Source organism: Xyrauchen texanus, chromosome 9 (assembly GCF_025860055.1).
Source record: "Xyrauchen texanus isolate HMW12.3.18 chromosome 9, RBS_HiC_50CHRs, whole genome shotgun sequence".
Lineage (NCBI taxonomy): Eukaryota > Metazoa > Chordata > Actinopteri > Cypriniformes > Catostomidae > Xyrauchen > Xyrauchen texanus.
The window spans coordinates 25,056,596-25,072,329 of NC_068284.1; the positions used below are offsets into that span (position 1 = coordinate 25,056,596).

Consider the following 15,734-nt stretch of genomic DNA (forward strand, 5'->3'; position numbering starts at 1 on the left):
GATTAATTTAAAAGATTTACAAAGAGGACTTTGTACTCTTGGGTAGAGCTAATGGAGTAAACCATTTGTAGAAGATTTTATCTTTGTCTACCAACACACTAAATATCACAGATGCCAATACCGTGTGGTAAAGGTACAAAGGGATGATGTGAAGACACTGAGATGTGATTGTTGCCTTTGATGTGTAAATAAGTACACCATGAAAAACATGACTATCGTTACTTTTATTAACCTCTATAAAAACAATTCTGGAAGAAGTTTAATGTAACTTTTATAACTGTTAGTCTGGGTCTTCTAATTTAATTGGACAAATGGCATTACAAAGGCATTGCCTCACTGTAACCCAGATTTGTGCTTTTTTTAAAGAAAAGGAGGGAGGGAGTCCAAATTCCTTTAAAAGTCCTATGCGAAAGGTGAACACTTGGAGTAGTGAACAGTTCATTTTGCACTAGTATTGAGCACAGAATCAATGTTTACTGTTGTTGGCATGCTGATTCACTGTTGAGATGGACACTCCATGTTGAGCTGCCGATGAGTTCTGCATGGAACTGCTGCATGAATGCTCTGCTTGGGAAGATAGTGACAGGGTTCTGGTCGGATAGGTGGCAAAAAGGGGAGTTTCACGCTGAAAGGCAGCAACCATCTCCTCCAGAACTATTGACAGGTTTGACCAGCCCTGTGAATCAAACACCAGAGTGAAACACAAATGATTACAATTTTCAACAGAATAAATAAAATGTGTAAAATCTATATAACAGACTTACAATTTTCCAGTTGCTGAGACAGTTGAGCAGAACACGGCCATGTGCATCCACATCGTTGCTTTTAGCATTGATCACCATAGAGGGTGAGAGGCAGACGTTACACCTCGGTGGGTTTTTGGGATGGGTCTCATGGATCCAGATGCAAACTGGAATGTTGTAGTTGTTGCCTTTGTAAGAACATGATACAGATATAATGAGTTTCAACTAGAAACAATAGTTGGGAGTTATACCATAAAGCTGTTGAAACTAGTTACCTTCATACGTTACAGGTACAGTGCCATCCAAATGAACCAATTTCCTTTTATCATTGTTGGGGAAGTCTATTTGTTGAAAGAAAACATGCTTAAGGAAGCGCACACAATAAGCTAGTCAAAAAGTCTGCATAGCTAGTAAGTAAATGTTGGTTATTGGTTAAATACATTTCAGTGAAGTGAACTGACATCCACAATCATAAATTTGGCTTGTACCCAACACTGTTGTAATATTTAAACATTGTCCAGAAGCATCATTTGTAGATCATGTTCACAGATTTGCATTTAGATCTCAGATATGTTTTCAAGAAGAAACTTACAAGAGAAGTCCATGTACAGCTGCAGGTCTGGGAAATCTGTGGACACGGCTTTAATATCATCAAGCACCTCGTTGGGGTAACAGTAATTACACTAATGAGAAAAAGTGAAGATGTACAAGATGGGATATAAAATGTCAGCGTAATCTTATAAACACGCATCAGGTAAACAAACTGTCATGCACATATATGGACATTTGGGAAACCTACAGCATGCCAAATATGGTCACGGACATACCGAATCCTCAATAGGAACCATTTACCTTACAAAACTGACCATGGTTACTACAGCTACTGTTACTAAAACTGTGGTTATTGTGGTATTGAAACAAAGACAGATATGTTCTGACAGCTTCTTTTTAAGATGAGATCCCATTTTAACGATAACATTCGTAACTAGGGTTGCCAGTTTTTAAGTTTTAAAATAAGGGACAATTTAAGGGACACAGTTTAGTTGTAAATGTGTTGAGTTAATATTAGTTATTAATAACATTTTTACTTATGTACATTTTGGATGGTTTATACATATTTCTTAATTTTTTATTTCTTAATTTTTTATTTATTTTCTTTGTTTAATTTTTTCCTTCACGATATATGAAGTTCATGCATCATCATTTCCAGTAGGGCTGCAAGATTTGGACAAAAAGTCATATTGTGATTTTTCCGAAACATTTTGCGATTGCGATTTGAACTGCGATTATGATGGTAATGTTTTCCACATGTTCAACTGCAAAAAGGCTACTGGGGTTTTCACATTTGAGCCCTCTTAAAAAGAACCAAACTGAGACCTTTTTTCAGTTCAACCACAAACAAATAAATATATAAACAGTGAAACAAAGTCTTCTTCATATCCAAATGTTACCATCCACCGTGTACGTGTTTTTGTCCATTTTTTGATAGGGTCTCAGCCTACTAATCATCAACATTAGTTTTTGAAACAGTCAGCTTGAATATTAGGGATGCTCCAATCAGGATTTTAACATCTGACACCGATCTCCAATTTTCATCTCATCATTCGATGCTGATTATTTCACTATTTATCAGCAGCTCTGTCAAAACAGGTTATATGTAAGCTTTCTGCTCAATGTCACTGTTGGTAAAACCATAGTTGTTGCCTAGTTTTTGCTGTCAAAAATAATGTTGATTGATTGAATAATTCAGTATACACGAAATATAAATATTACTCTTTATTCTAGGCCTTAAAAACTAGTAGGCTTATACAAATTATTATTTACTGTATATAAGATAGTCTTAAAGAATGAGGCAATGTCAAACTGAAGTTGAACTGATAACCCATTGGTGTAATTGTTTTTTTTTGGGATGTTGGTAATATTAGTTCCGCTTTCACTTGTTTCCGCGGGGGATTTTTGAACCCGACCGGCAGCTGTGACGTCACACGGTCACTCATGTAACAGGCATGCGGATCGATGGTCGTCTGAAGGGTGCTTCTATCACACTGCCAACATCTCACAGGTCTGGTTAGCGGTACGTCTGAAGTTGGCCGGTGAAGGTTCGGCACGAGGAAAGAGTTTTGATTTTATTTGGACACCGGAGCAGAGTCCCTCCCGTCGACTGGGCTGGCAAGGCTTGATTCTGGATCCAAGACCTGAGGAATAAAAATTTTTTGCACTGGGTGGAAAACGAAGTGCGACCTTGTTGGTTGGTGAGTCGATTAGGAAGTGGTGTGGGATAGCATCGGCCGACGGCCTGTATAGGTCCGGTAGCGGTGCTGTCTCACAGCTTCTGGTTGATCATTAAACCAATAATCTTGCTAGGGGTGGCAGGGATACAGGTGGATGGTATGGATTACAGTGAAGCAGAGGGGAATGGTAGTGATGAGAGGAGGGAAAGTGAGTGGGAGGAAGTAGGGAGAATGCGCAGGGATAAGAAGGAGGCTAGTCGTAAAAGAAAGAAAAAAGGTTGTGTCAGTTCAAATGGGACGGAAAGTGAAGAAGATGAAGGGAAGGAACCTAAAATAAGATTGTTTAATGTAGTGGTACGATTTGAGGGAGAAGGAGGAGTTAAAAAAATGGATCCACTTAAGTTAACTAAAGTAATAAGAGAAAAGGTAGGAGAAGTGAAGTATGCAAGAATTTTGGGAGATGGAAATCTACTGGTAGGATGTAATAATGAAGTACAGATGGAAAAAGCAAAGAAGATGAGTTGTGTTGGAAAAATAAAAATAGTAAAAGTAGTAAGAGTGGGGGAGAAAATAAATGGCGGAAGTAAGGGAGTGATATATGGAATTCCAATTACTGTAAATATGAAAGAGTTGGTGGAGAACTTGAGAATGAAGAATAGATCAGTTAAAAGTGCAGTAAGAATGACACGGGGAGTGGAGAAAGTAGAAACAGAATCTGTATTGGTTGAGTTTGAAACAAAGGAGGTACCAAAAGAGGTATATTATGGATTTATGAGATACAGCATAAGAGAGTATGTACCTAAGCCAGTGAGATGTTATAATTGCCAGGAATTTGGACATATGGCTAATGTATGTAAAGGAAAGAGGAGGTGTGCTAGGTGTAGTGGTGATCATGAATATGGAAAGTGTGGGGAAGAAATAAGACCAAAGTGTTGTAACTGTGGAGGGAATCATAGTGTGGCATTTTGGGGATGTGAAGTGATGAAAAAAGAAGTTAAAGTACAACAGATCTTTTTGGAAGAGAGGCAGAGAGAAGACTAAATCTGAAAATGTAGAGGTACTTATGAAGATGGGGAAAGTGGAGGATGAACAAAATGTACTATTTAACATGGGAGAATTAAAGAGAGCAATGGCCAAAACTGGGAAGACTGCACCAGGAAAAGATGACATTTGTTATAGCATGTTGAAACAGTTAAGTGAGGAGGGGAAGAATAAGTTGTTGATGCTGTACAATAAAGTGTGGAAGGAAGGGAAACTACCAAAGAGCTGGAAGGAGGCAATTATTGTGCCGATAAGAAAACCTGGGAAAGAAGCTAGTAAACCCACAAGTTATAGACCTATTGCTCTGACATCTCATGTCAGTAAATTAATGGAAAGAATGATAAATGAGAGGTTAATGTATATTATGGAAAAAAGAGGTATGGTGGTTGAATGTCAAAGTGGGTTTAGAAGAGGTAGGAATACTATGGATGCAGTATTGTGTTTGGAAGATAACATAAGAAAAGCACAAGTAAATAAAGAGACAGTAGTGGCAGTATTTTTCGATGTAGAAAAAGCATATGATATGCTATGGAGAGAGGGACTAATGATTAAATTGTATAATATGGGAATTAGAGGAAATTTTCTTAACTGGATAAAGGATTTCCTGGAAGGAAGAACAATTCAGGTTAAAATAGGGGCAGACTTATCAAGTGAACATGTTATAGAAAACGGAACTCCTCAGGGAGTGTTGTAAGTCCCACATTATTTTCAGTAATGATTAATGACATATATGTGAATATACCAATAGGTATGGGAAGATCACTTTTGTGGATGATGGGGCAATATGGAAAAAAGGAAGAAATACAGAACATGTAGTTAAAAAAATACAAGAAGGGATACAGCAGGTGGAGAAGTGGGGAATAAAGTGGGGTGTTAAATTTTCTATAGAGAAAACTAAAGTGATGTTTTTTACAGGGAAGAAAATCAAGGAAAATATTAATATAAAACTATATGGAAGTAATTTAGAGAGAGTTAAAACATTCCGTTTTTAGGAGTAAACTTTGACACAAGGTTAACTTGGGTAGAACATATTAGAAATGTAGAAGACAAATGTAAAAAAGTAATACATTTAATGAGATGTTTAACAGGTCTAGAATGGGGAACAGAGTATAAATCACTGAAATATATATATGTAAATCTAATAAGATCAAGGATGGATTATGGAAGTGTGGCATATGGATCAGCAGCCAAATCTGTACTTAGGAGGCTTGATGTAATGCAGGCTAAAGCACTGAGATTATGTCTAGGGGCAGTTAAAACATCACCAGTGTGTGCTCTACAGGTGGAAGCGGAGAAATGCCATTGAACATCCGGCGTAAACAATTGCTTGTAAATTATTGGGTAAATCTAAAAGGGCATGGAGATAGTCATCCAACTAAAATGATATTACAAGATAATTGGGAAAGGGAGAGAGCACAAAAGTTCAGTTTTGGGTGGGTCGGAGATGAGGCGGCTAGAGAATTGGGAGTGTATGAAAAGGAATTCTGCCCAACTATAATATGGCCTGATACACCGGTATGGAAGCTAGAAACCATGGAAGTTGATTTTAAATTACTTGAAGTTAAAACAGTAAGTAATAGTACAGATCTGGTAGCGAATTTTATAGAAATATAGATTTTAAATATAAAGAGTATATTCAGATTTATACAGACGGATCAAAGGATCCAGAAACAGGAAAGACTGGAGCTGCAGTTTACATTTTCAACCAAAGAGGTGAGATAAGCAGACGAACCACAAATGATCTGAGTGTGTATGCAGTTGAATTATACGCTATTAAGATGGCACTAGAATGGATTGAGGAAAACAAAATTAAAAAAGCTTTAATTGGAAGTGATTCAGTGTCAGCTTTATACAGTCTCATGACTGGTATATCTAATAGTCATCAGGATTTACTGTATTCAGTATTGATAATATACACAAGAATAAGGGGAAATGTTATGAGATTCAATTGACTTGGATTCCTGCTCATATCGGCATTGTGGGTAATGAGAGAGTGGACAAGTTAGCCAAACAAGCTGTTAAAAAGAGAATATTGAAGAAAATATTAAGTTGTCAAAGTCTGAAGGAAAGAGTATAATACGGAAAGAAGCCATTAGAGAATGGCAACATCAGTGGGATATGGAAACTAAAGGGAGACATTTATATGCTATTCAAAGTAAAGTTGGGGCTGTGAAGAATAGGGGAGGGAATAGAAAAGAAGAAGTAGTTATGACCAGATTAAGGATAGGTCACAGTAATTTGAATAGCACACTACACATTATAGGGAAGCACCCAACTGGTTTTTGTGGTTGTTGTCAGGTTGCAGAAAATATAGAGCATGTGTTGTTTAGTTGCAGACAATATAAAGAACAGAGGAAAAATATGATGGAAGAGTTTGGAAAAATTGGAGCAATAGGGACAGGAATGAAGGAAATACTGGAAAGTGGGGAGAATGAACAAAGCAGAGGAAATATTTTATTATTTTTATCAAGAACAGGACTGATGAGAAGAATATGATGTAACTGGACATGACAGGAAATAAAGCCGGAAGATGGCGGTAGTGCAACGCTAATGGATGCAAGCTGCCGATAAACTCTAAAGAAGAAGAAGAAGAAGAAGAAGAAGAAGAAGAAGAAGTTTCCGCGGGGAGTGTAATAAGGGCGACACGCTCTCTCGTGAGGTAAACAAATGACAGGAGAAGAGGACTCTACAGGTGTTACTGTTAATGCTAATTTAATAATCGCATAAGGTCATATCGCGGTTTCGATTTCATTTCGATTAATTGTGCAGCCATAATTTCCAGTACATGCATCATGTATTTGTCTTTATGATTGTATTCATACATTGTTTGGTCTTATTGAACATTTATATAGAAAAACAAACTCAATTCTCAGCACAATGTGTGGACTTTTCAGACGGTCCCTTACCCACCGTAGGCACATTTTCCAACTTACATCAATGTTAAATTGGCGATATGGAACGATTTCACCGTGACGCCATCTGACCAGTATGGAAGCCGGTTTCCGCCACAGTTAAATAAAAAAAGGTGATTTTGTAAGTCAATATAATGAGATACTAAGTCATTATTATGAGAAACTTTCTCATAATAATGACTTAGTATCTCGTAATAATGACTTAGTATCTCATAATAATGACTTAGCATCTCATAATAATGACTTAGTATCTCGTAATAATGACTTAGTATCTCATAATAATGACTTAGTATCTCGTAATAATGACTTAGTATCTCGTAATAATTACTTAGTATCTCATAATAATGAGAAACTTTCTCATAATAATGACTTAGTATCTCATAATAATGACTTAGTATCTCGTAATAATGACTTAGTATCTCGTAATAATGACTTAGTATCTCATAATAATGACTTAGTATCTCGTAATAATGAGAAACTTTCTCATAATAATGACTTAGTATCTCATAATAATGAGAAACTTTCTCATAATAATGACTTAGTATCTCATAATAATGACTTAGTATCTCGTAATAATGACTTAGTATCTCATAATAATGACTTAGTATCTCGTAATAATGAGAAACTTTCTCATAATAATGACTTAGTATCTCGTAATAATGAGAAACTTTCTCATAATAATGACTTACTGTGCGCATGCGCAATGTGCTCAGTCAGACGAATTGTGCGTTTCAGATTGAGACGGATCACACAAATGACAACAGCACAACTCTTTTGAAAGTAAGTATAGTTTTATAGCAAGAGGTTTGCAAATAACAACAATTTAGCGCGATGTAAGTGCAGGGCAAGTGTGTTGACTCGCGAATCGGTTTCACACCGCAAGCGAGGTGTGCATTATTAAAATACATATATAATAATCTCGTTTATAATACCACAGTTGTTACACCTCAAGACATTTTCAGGTTTTAATTCCTAAAACGCTCTTGTGAGTATAACTACGTTCTTACGTCAGGGATTCAGGGGTGAACCTCACTGTTTTTAGTTCTTCACCTAGGGTCTTGCGTACAAAGTCTCCGTTACGGATTCGAAAGCGTCACTTTAGACCTACTAACGGAGGTTTATTGGAGTAACGTGTGTGTGCGTGCGTATGAGCGCTGGAAAGAAAGTGTTCAGACCTGCGTGTGTACCTGTGGGTTCGAGCTGTTATGAATCAACTGGGGATCGTTTTAACTGTGGATGTGCGCTTGCACACTGTGGTAAAGTTAGTTTTACGTTTACTGTTACAATGTGATATGTAAATAAATAATAAAACAATGTGACAAGCAATACATCTTGGAAAAATGAACCTAACATTTATATACTTGCACTGTTTTAAAAAGATGCCCATCCAAAACGTAGGTTTACATTCCATGTTTAAAAAAAGTTACTCTGGGTGCTATTGGATGTTATTTAAATAAAATACTTGATTTTAAATTTGTTATTTAGGTGATGGCTTAAATTTCATAACTGACATATGTTTGTCTACAGGATGGAAGATCTAAAGGAATTCTTGAGACAGAGGAATGTCCCTGAGGAAACAATAGAGACACTGGAACATGAAACGGTGAAACAGATACAGATTAACACAGATAATGTTCATAAAAGTTTAAAAGTATTGTGTTAGAGATTAACATTTTAGCTCCAAACTCAAATATAAGCCGGCAAATCCATTCTTGCACTGACATTGGTAGTATTACAACATGTTGCACAAGTAATTGATTAATCGAGTACTCGTTCAGCTTTAAACATTCGACTAGAAAAACTTGATTTTCATTTGTGCCAGCTGTGGGCAACAATGAAACTGCTTTTCTCACTAAAATCTTGCAGTTACAACCAAATGTATTGGCTGGCATTGTACACTCCTGAGCACAAAAAAATGGGTCAAGCCCAAAATGTCAAAACATTAAGTGAGGAATATTAGCAAGAATTAAACAAATGCTCTCCCGAGGCCTTCTGTGCCACCATTTGTTCATTAACTGTTTGGGGAAAAAGCTGGAAACGGGGAAATTCACTTATATAGTCTTACTATAGGCAAATGTAAAACCTTGATAACATTTTCCAAAAATGTCACTTAGCCTTCACAGTGGTGCGCAATATTTGGGCGCTACTCAAGAACAGCATCTCAGATGTAGATGCTCAATAGTTCGGTTCACATTCATGCATTTAGAACGGCACCAGAGGTGAATTTTAACAGAATATGAATGATAAGAAGCAAATTAAACTACTGTGAACTTGCCTACTTTGAGGGACAGAGGGTCAGAAACAAAGAACACAAGCTCTTAACTGAAAAGATTGGTCTTTATTTGAATACGAGATACTAAGTCATTATTATGAGATACTAAGTCATTATTACGAGATACTAAGTCATTATTATGAGATACTAAGTCATTATTATGAGATACTAAGTCATTATTACGAGATACTAAGTCATTATTACAAGATACTAAGTCATTATTATGAGATACTAAGTCATTATTACGAGATACTAAGTCATTATTATGAGATACTAAGTCATTATTATGAGAAAGTTTCTCATTATTATGAGATACTAAGTCATTATTACGAGATACTAAGTCATTATTACAAGATACTAAGTCATTATTATGAGATACTAAGTCATTATTACGAGATATTAAGTCATTATTATGAGATACTAAGTCATTATTATGAGAAAGTTTCTCATTATTATGAGATACTAAGTCATTATTACGAGATACTAAGTCATTATTATGAGAAAGTTTCTCATAATAATGACTTAGTATCTCATTATATTGACTTACAAAATCACCTTTTTTTATTTAACTGTGGCGGAAACCGGCTTCCATAGACCAGCTTAGTTACAGGACAAATTAATTTATCTTTAAATACGGGATGATCCCGTATTTTACGAGACGGGTGGCAATATCAGTCGTTACTGACATTTGTGACGGAATCTATGGTTACCGTGCAAATTTTTGTAAGACACTATGAAGACATTTTAGTGGCACTTACAACACTTCTGTGAATGCAGTGCGCTTTGACCTTAATGCTGTGTTATTTTCAGTTAGCTTATTAACTATTACAACCTGGTAAACATTAGCTGCCTCGCTACTGCTGACAGTAAAACGTACCTCGACAAGTGTTTTATACTGAAGATCAGCTGTAACACGCGACATGTTCACCCTTTGCACCTGCGCCAGTCATACATTCAGCGTCAAGTAACGTTATATGAAGAGTGGAAAATAATATCTGTCGCTTCTTTCATCGTTTTAAGTTTACATGCCAGTCAGACAGTTTTTGTTTTCTTTTGCCAACTAACGTCACCACGTCTCATTGATACCGAAAGTTAAAATCTGTCTGTAGTAAGCTGCCATTTTGAGTGTGTCTTGTTGAGTGTACGTCGTTTAAGTGTTTTAGAAAATATAATGGAATATAATTTCTTATTGTCATTGTACATGTACAACGAAATTGGATGCAATCCGATCAGTGCAACATCAACTAAAGAGCAATAGGTATATAAATATAAAATAACATCTAAAAATATTAAAAAAGAAAATGATTTTAAAGGAAATTAACACACATTATACCACACATAAAACGGATCAACACATTTTTATCTATTTGTTCGTGATTTCATTGTCCTGAAACTTGGAAAACAGGGAGTGTCCAGGGTGAGATGGATCTTTAAGTATGTTCTGGTCTTTTTATTGACCAGAACAATGGGAACTGTTAATCTTCCAGGGAGCTGAGAGGGCAGCCAATGATCTTCTGGGTGGTGATGACGACCAGAGGGGTTACCAGGATATCATGTTTGGGGGGGCAACATAAACAATTGAAAAAATCGGCGCAAAATTAAGCTATACTACACACAATCTGTTTTAGTGCATATCTTTTTCTAAGCCAGGAACCCAGAGATAGGCACAGGGCCCCTATTAGACTATAGGGCTTAAACTGGATTTTTGTTGTGTCAGACCCCACTCATTTGCTAGTGATGGAAAAATATGCACAAAACAATCCACTTTTAAATTGTAATTTATCATCAGATGCAGAGGCGTTTCCAGCATTGAAGGACATCCGGGGCTTAGCCCAGACAATTTTATTTTCACACTAGCAACCACTTCCCTGTAGTCCAAAGCTGGTGAGAGGGTATTCTTTGAGTTTTGCTCCTGCTGGGCCTGTTTCTACAGTTCCTAAATCTTCCACTCTAGTACTATACTCAACATCCTCTCTCCTCCCTGAATCATCTGTGATGCAAAAGAACAGATACAGCACATAACTTATTGCAAATCAGCTTCAAAAAACTAATTCATCAAGTGCTACATATTTCAAATTGTAGACCAATACCATTGAAGAAAATGTATTGGGAAGAGCAGATCAGTGGGATTGCCCTAAGATCTATCATGATTCTTGAATTTTCATGTACATTAACATAAAGTCATCACAAAAGAGTTATAGTGAGTAAAGTGAGGTAAAAAAAAATATTGAATATAAATAATTTATATTTTTTGACATAAATAGTCAAAATGATGTATAAGATCCTAAGTTAAAGCAATACATGAATGACTTTACTCTAAGTTCATTGACACACTGGCATCGAACTGTATATAATTCTCATCATCTCTATGAGAATAATTCATCTGTCAAAATCCTTTCATTAGGATCATTGAGATAAACAATGTTTCACTTTTAACTTTCTCTAAAGTAAAGTGACTTATTAATTGTTTCCATGCCTGATTCTGGCACAGCTGCTGCTGCTGCTCCTCAGTCTGTTGCTCATCTTTGCTACACTCTACAAAACCATTTAATCAAATCAAAGTGTATATTTCCTACAAACTAATATCACGAAACAAGTCACACATACATTTTATGTTAATGTTTATTGGTTATCCTTAGCGAAAACAACACTTGATAAACAAGAGAAGTACGCTCCGAACTGTGCTCAAACTGCAGTCTCTGGCATGAGAGGCAACTGCGTTAACTCAGAGCTACCAAGCTGTGTCAATCTATACAAGGAGGTTAGAGGCTACAACTCTTGAGGTTTAGCCTACTGTAGGTGAAAGCCAGCTAGATGATGATCTTAAGACTTTAAGGACAAAAACAAATGTGAATTCTTACCCACTGACTTCTTTCGCAAAAATCCCCAAAGCCTCATTTGCTTAATTTTTGCTGTCTTTCCTGCTAATTGCCGTTAACTCGCCACTAAGTAACGTTAGTTGATGTCAAGCTCCTCCCCTACCTGCTGCATATTCAACAGAGAGGAAGAAACGGAGTCGCCCATAGACTATTGACAGCAAAGGAACTTATTCTATAGGCTAGATTATGCCTATGTCTATTTTTACAGGCTGTATGCAGTATGTGCGAAGCCAAAGCACAATGAAATAAGGCAACTTATGATTTCGGGGGTTTACATAGGCTTATGTCCGGTTTCATATTTGTCAGTCAACTATTCAAAATACATTCGGGGCTACACTCAAAACATTCGGGGCTGAAGCCCCGGCAAAATCGGCTGCCGCCGCCTCTGATCAGATGGACAGATTATTTCTCAAATTCTCAGGGGAGGCAGAGTTTATCCTCCCCCAGCCTCCCCTGACGACCCTCTGGAGCGCTTTCCTCTCTATTTCTGTGCAGCTGGCAAACCACACACAGAATATATATATACAAAAAGTCAGCATGCTATGCTCTCTATGGAGCAGTGGTAGAAGGACAGAATCACTTTTTGGGTGAGGTGGTTATTCCTAAGGATCATCAGGATGTGAAGTCTCTGCTGTGCTTTCTTTACCAGTACTGTGGTGTTAGTGCTCCAGGTTAGGTCCTCCTCTATGTGCACGCCCAAATGTCAAGCACAGTTTAAAAAGCTGTTCCTGATTGTTCAGTAAACAGCTGATACTCCTGATACGGCGGTAAACAGTAGAAAGGGGAGTCAATAACTTATTCTTAGAATAGGAGGCGCTGTAATTGAAAGACGATTCCAAAGCTCGGACATTTATTTTTCGAAATTAAGTTTTTTTATTTACGTTTCCATTGTAGGAATAAACCAGACGAGCACAAGAACCTGACGTTAAAAAATAATAAAATAATAATATCTTTGGATTTTCTTTTAAATATACAGTGAGGAAAATAAGTATTTGAACACCCTGCTATTTTGCAAGTTCTCCCACTTAGAAATCATGGAGGGGTCTGAAATTGTCATTGTAGGTGCATGTCCACTGTGAGAGACATAATCTAAAAAAAAAATCCAGAAATCACAATGTATGATTTTTTAACTATTTATTTGTATGATACAGCTGCAAATAAGTATTTGAACACCTGAGAAAATCAATGTTAATATTTGGTACAGTAGCCTTTGTTTGCAATTACAGAGGTCAAACGTTTCCTGTAGTTTTTCACCAGGTTTGCACACACTGCAGGAGGGATTTTGGCCCACTCCTCCACACAGATCTTCTCTAGATCAGTCAGGTTTCTGGGCTGTCGCTGAGAAACACAGAGTTTGAGCTCCCTCCAAAGATTCTCTATTGGGTTTAGGTCTAGAGACTGGCTAGGCCACGCCAGAACCTTGATATGCTTCTTACAGAGCCACTCCTTGGTTATCCTGGCTGTGTGCTTCGGGTATTTGTCATGTTGGAAGACCCAGCCTCGACCCATCTTCAATGCTCTAACTGAGGGAAGGAGGTTGTTCCCCAAATCTCGCAATACATGGCCCCAGTCATCCTCTCCTTAATACAGTGCAGTCAGCCCTGTCCCATGTGCAGAAAAACACCCCCAAAGCATGATGCTACCACCCCCATGCTTCACAGTAGGGATGGTGTTCTTGGGATGGTACTCATCATTCTTCTTCCTCCAAACACGGTTAGTGGAATTATGACCAAAAAGTTCTATTTTGGTCTCATCTGACCACATGACTTTCTCCCATGACTCCTCTGGATCATCCAAATGGTCATTGGCAAACTTAAGACGGGCCTTGACATGTGCTGGTTTAAGCAGGGGAACCTTCCGTGCCATGCATGATTTCAAACCATGACGTCTTAGTGTATTACCAACAGTAACCTTGAAAACGGTGGTCCCAGCTCTTTTCAGGTCATTAACCAGCTCCTCCCGTGTAGTTCTGGGCTGATTTCTCACCTTTCTTAGGATCATTGAGACTCCACGAGGTGAGATCTTGCATGGAGCCCCAGTCCGAGGGAGATTGACAGTCATGTTTAGCTTCTTCCATTTTCTAATGATTGCTCCAACAGTGGACCTTTTTTCACCAAGCTGCTTGGCAATTTCCCGTAGCCCTTTCCAGCCTTGTGGAGGTGTACAATTTTGTCTCTAGTGTCTTTGGACAGCTCTTTGTTCTTGGCCATGTTAGTAGTTGGATTCTTACTGATTGTATGGGGTGGACAGGTGTCTTTATGCAGCTAACAACCTCAAACAGGTGCATCTAATTTAGGATAATAAATGGAGTGGAGGTGGACATTTTAAAGGCAGACTAACAGGTCTTTGAGGGTCAGAATTCTAGCTGATAGACAGGTGTTCAAATACTTATTTGCAGCTGTATCATACAAATAAATAGTTAAAAAAATCATATATTGTGATTTCTGGATTTTTTTTTTTAGATTATGTCTCTCACAGTGGACATGCACCTACGATGACAATTTCAGACCTCTCCATGATTTCCAAGTGGGAGAACTTGCAAAATAGCAGGGTGTTCAAATACTTATTTTCCTCACTGTAAATATTATTTTTTAAACAAGCACAAGTGGTAGCATATGCAGTTTCATTGTGTAGGCGAAATGTTGCTTTTTAATTTTATTTGCTGTAGTGATTCGGAATGCATCCCAGGCACATCTTCTCAGCCAAATTATAAGCGTTGCACGTTGGTTCAACTATAGACCCAAAATAATTACAATATACATCACTACACAAAATGTCAGTTTCTTTTGTCATTCATAATATAAATAATAAATTATGCTTATGCTGTATTGTTATATTGTTTATCATAAGATTATACTTTGCCTGCCGTTTTATCTCAAGTAAATTATTCTGGAACCAACTCTTGAAATCGATTCCGAAAATCTGGAATTAGAGTCGATTCAAAAATGTCTAGAATCGAACAGCACAAACAGCTTCCAGTGTTGCCCCAGCTCTTATTCAACACTAGATGTCGGTATAATACAGGTATAATACAGAAAATCTCTTTCACGTCACTGAAGTTGCAACCTAAATCACATGGAACAAGCAAAAGTAGCTTATAGATTTACTGAGCAGTTCAGAGTTGTTTTCCATTTCTAGATAGTCAATACTTTTTCCATTCAAACATACAAAGCTGAAATTCTAGTAAAAAAAAAAAAATTTTAATAAAAAGAAAAGGAAAGTCCAGTTGCTTGTGAAATCATTTTAACATGCATATTTACTTCAAGGTGGCCGGATCCTCATGGGATGTTTTTGTAGTTCATTTGACATAATGTATGACAAAATCGTGCTTTAAAGCATCTGACTGTATTTCTAAATATAAGACTGATTCTACATAATAAAAAAGCTGTTCAGATAATTGTAGAAAAAACAATTTTACAGACTTACAGGTATCTACACCCCTGGCCCCCACCCCCCCAATAATCAAAACAAGCAAGTACAACCCCCCCCACCCCATATTTATACCATGATCAATGGAATCATGTAAATGATGTTCAAGCCAAAGCGAAGCCCTTGCTTACAGGCCAAATGCATGGTCTTATAGTGACTGAGAGCATCCAGAATATAAGTTCTGTGTAGTTGGGCAAAACAATCTTGCACTAGCCTTGCAAGATAAC

At 37.2% G+C, this 15,734-nt stretch overlaps 1 protein-coding gene across 1 annotated transcript; it reads right to left on the reverse strand.

Annotated features, from left to right (window-relative positions):
- Window positions 1-16: 16 nt before the first annotated feature.
- LOC127649700 (tumor susceptibility gene 101 protein-like) lies at window positions 17-10,254 on the reverse strand. The gene is made up of 6 exons (XM_052134934.1): window positions 10,077-10,254; window positions 1,336-1,426; window positions 1,019-1,084; window positions 765-931; window positions 478-676; window positions 17-48 (listed from the first exon to the last, which is right to left on the reverse strand). The coding sequence occupies exons 1-6, from the start codon at window positions 10,119-10,121 to the stop codon at window positions 17-19; spliced, it is 600 nt and encodes a 199-aa protein (XP_051990894.1). The 5' UTR covers window positions 10,122-10,254.
- Between the last annotated feature and the right edge of the window lie 5,480 nt (window positions 10,255-15,734).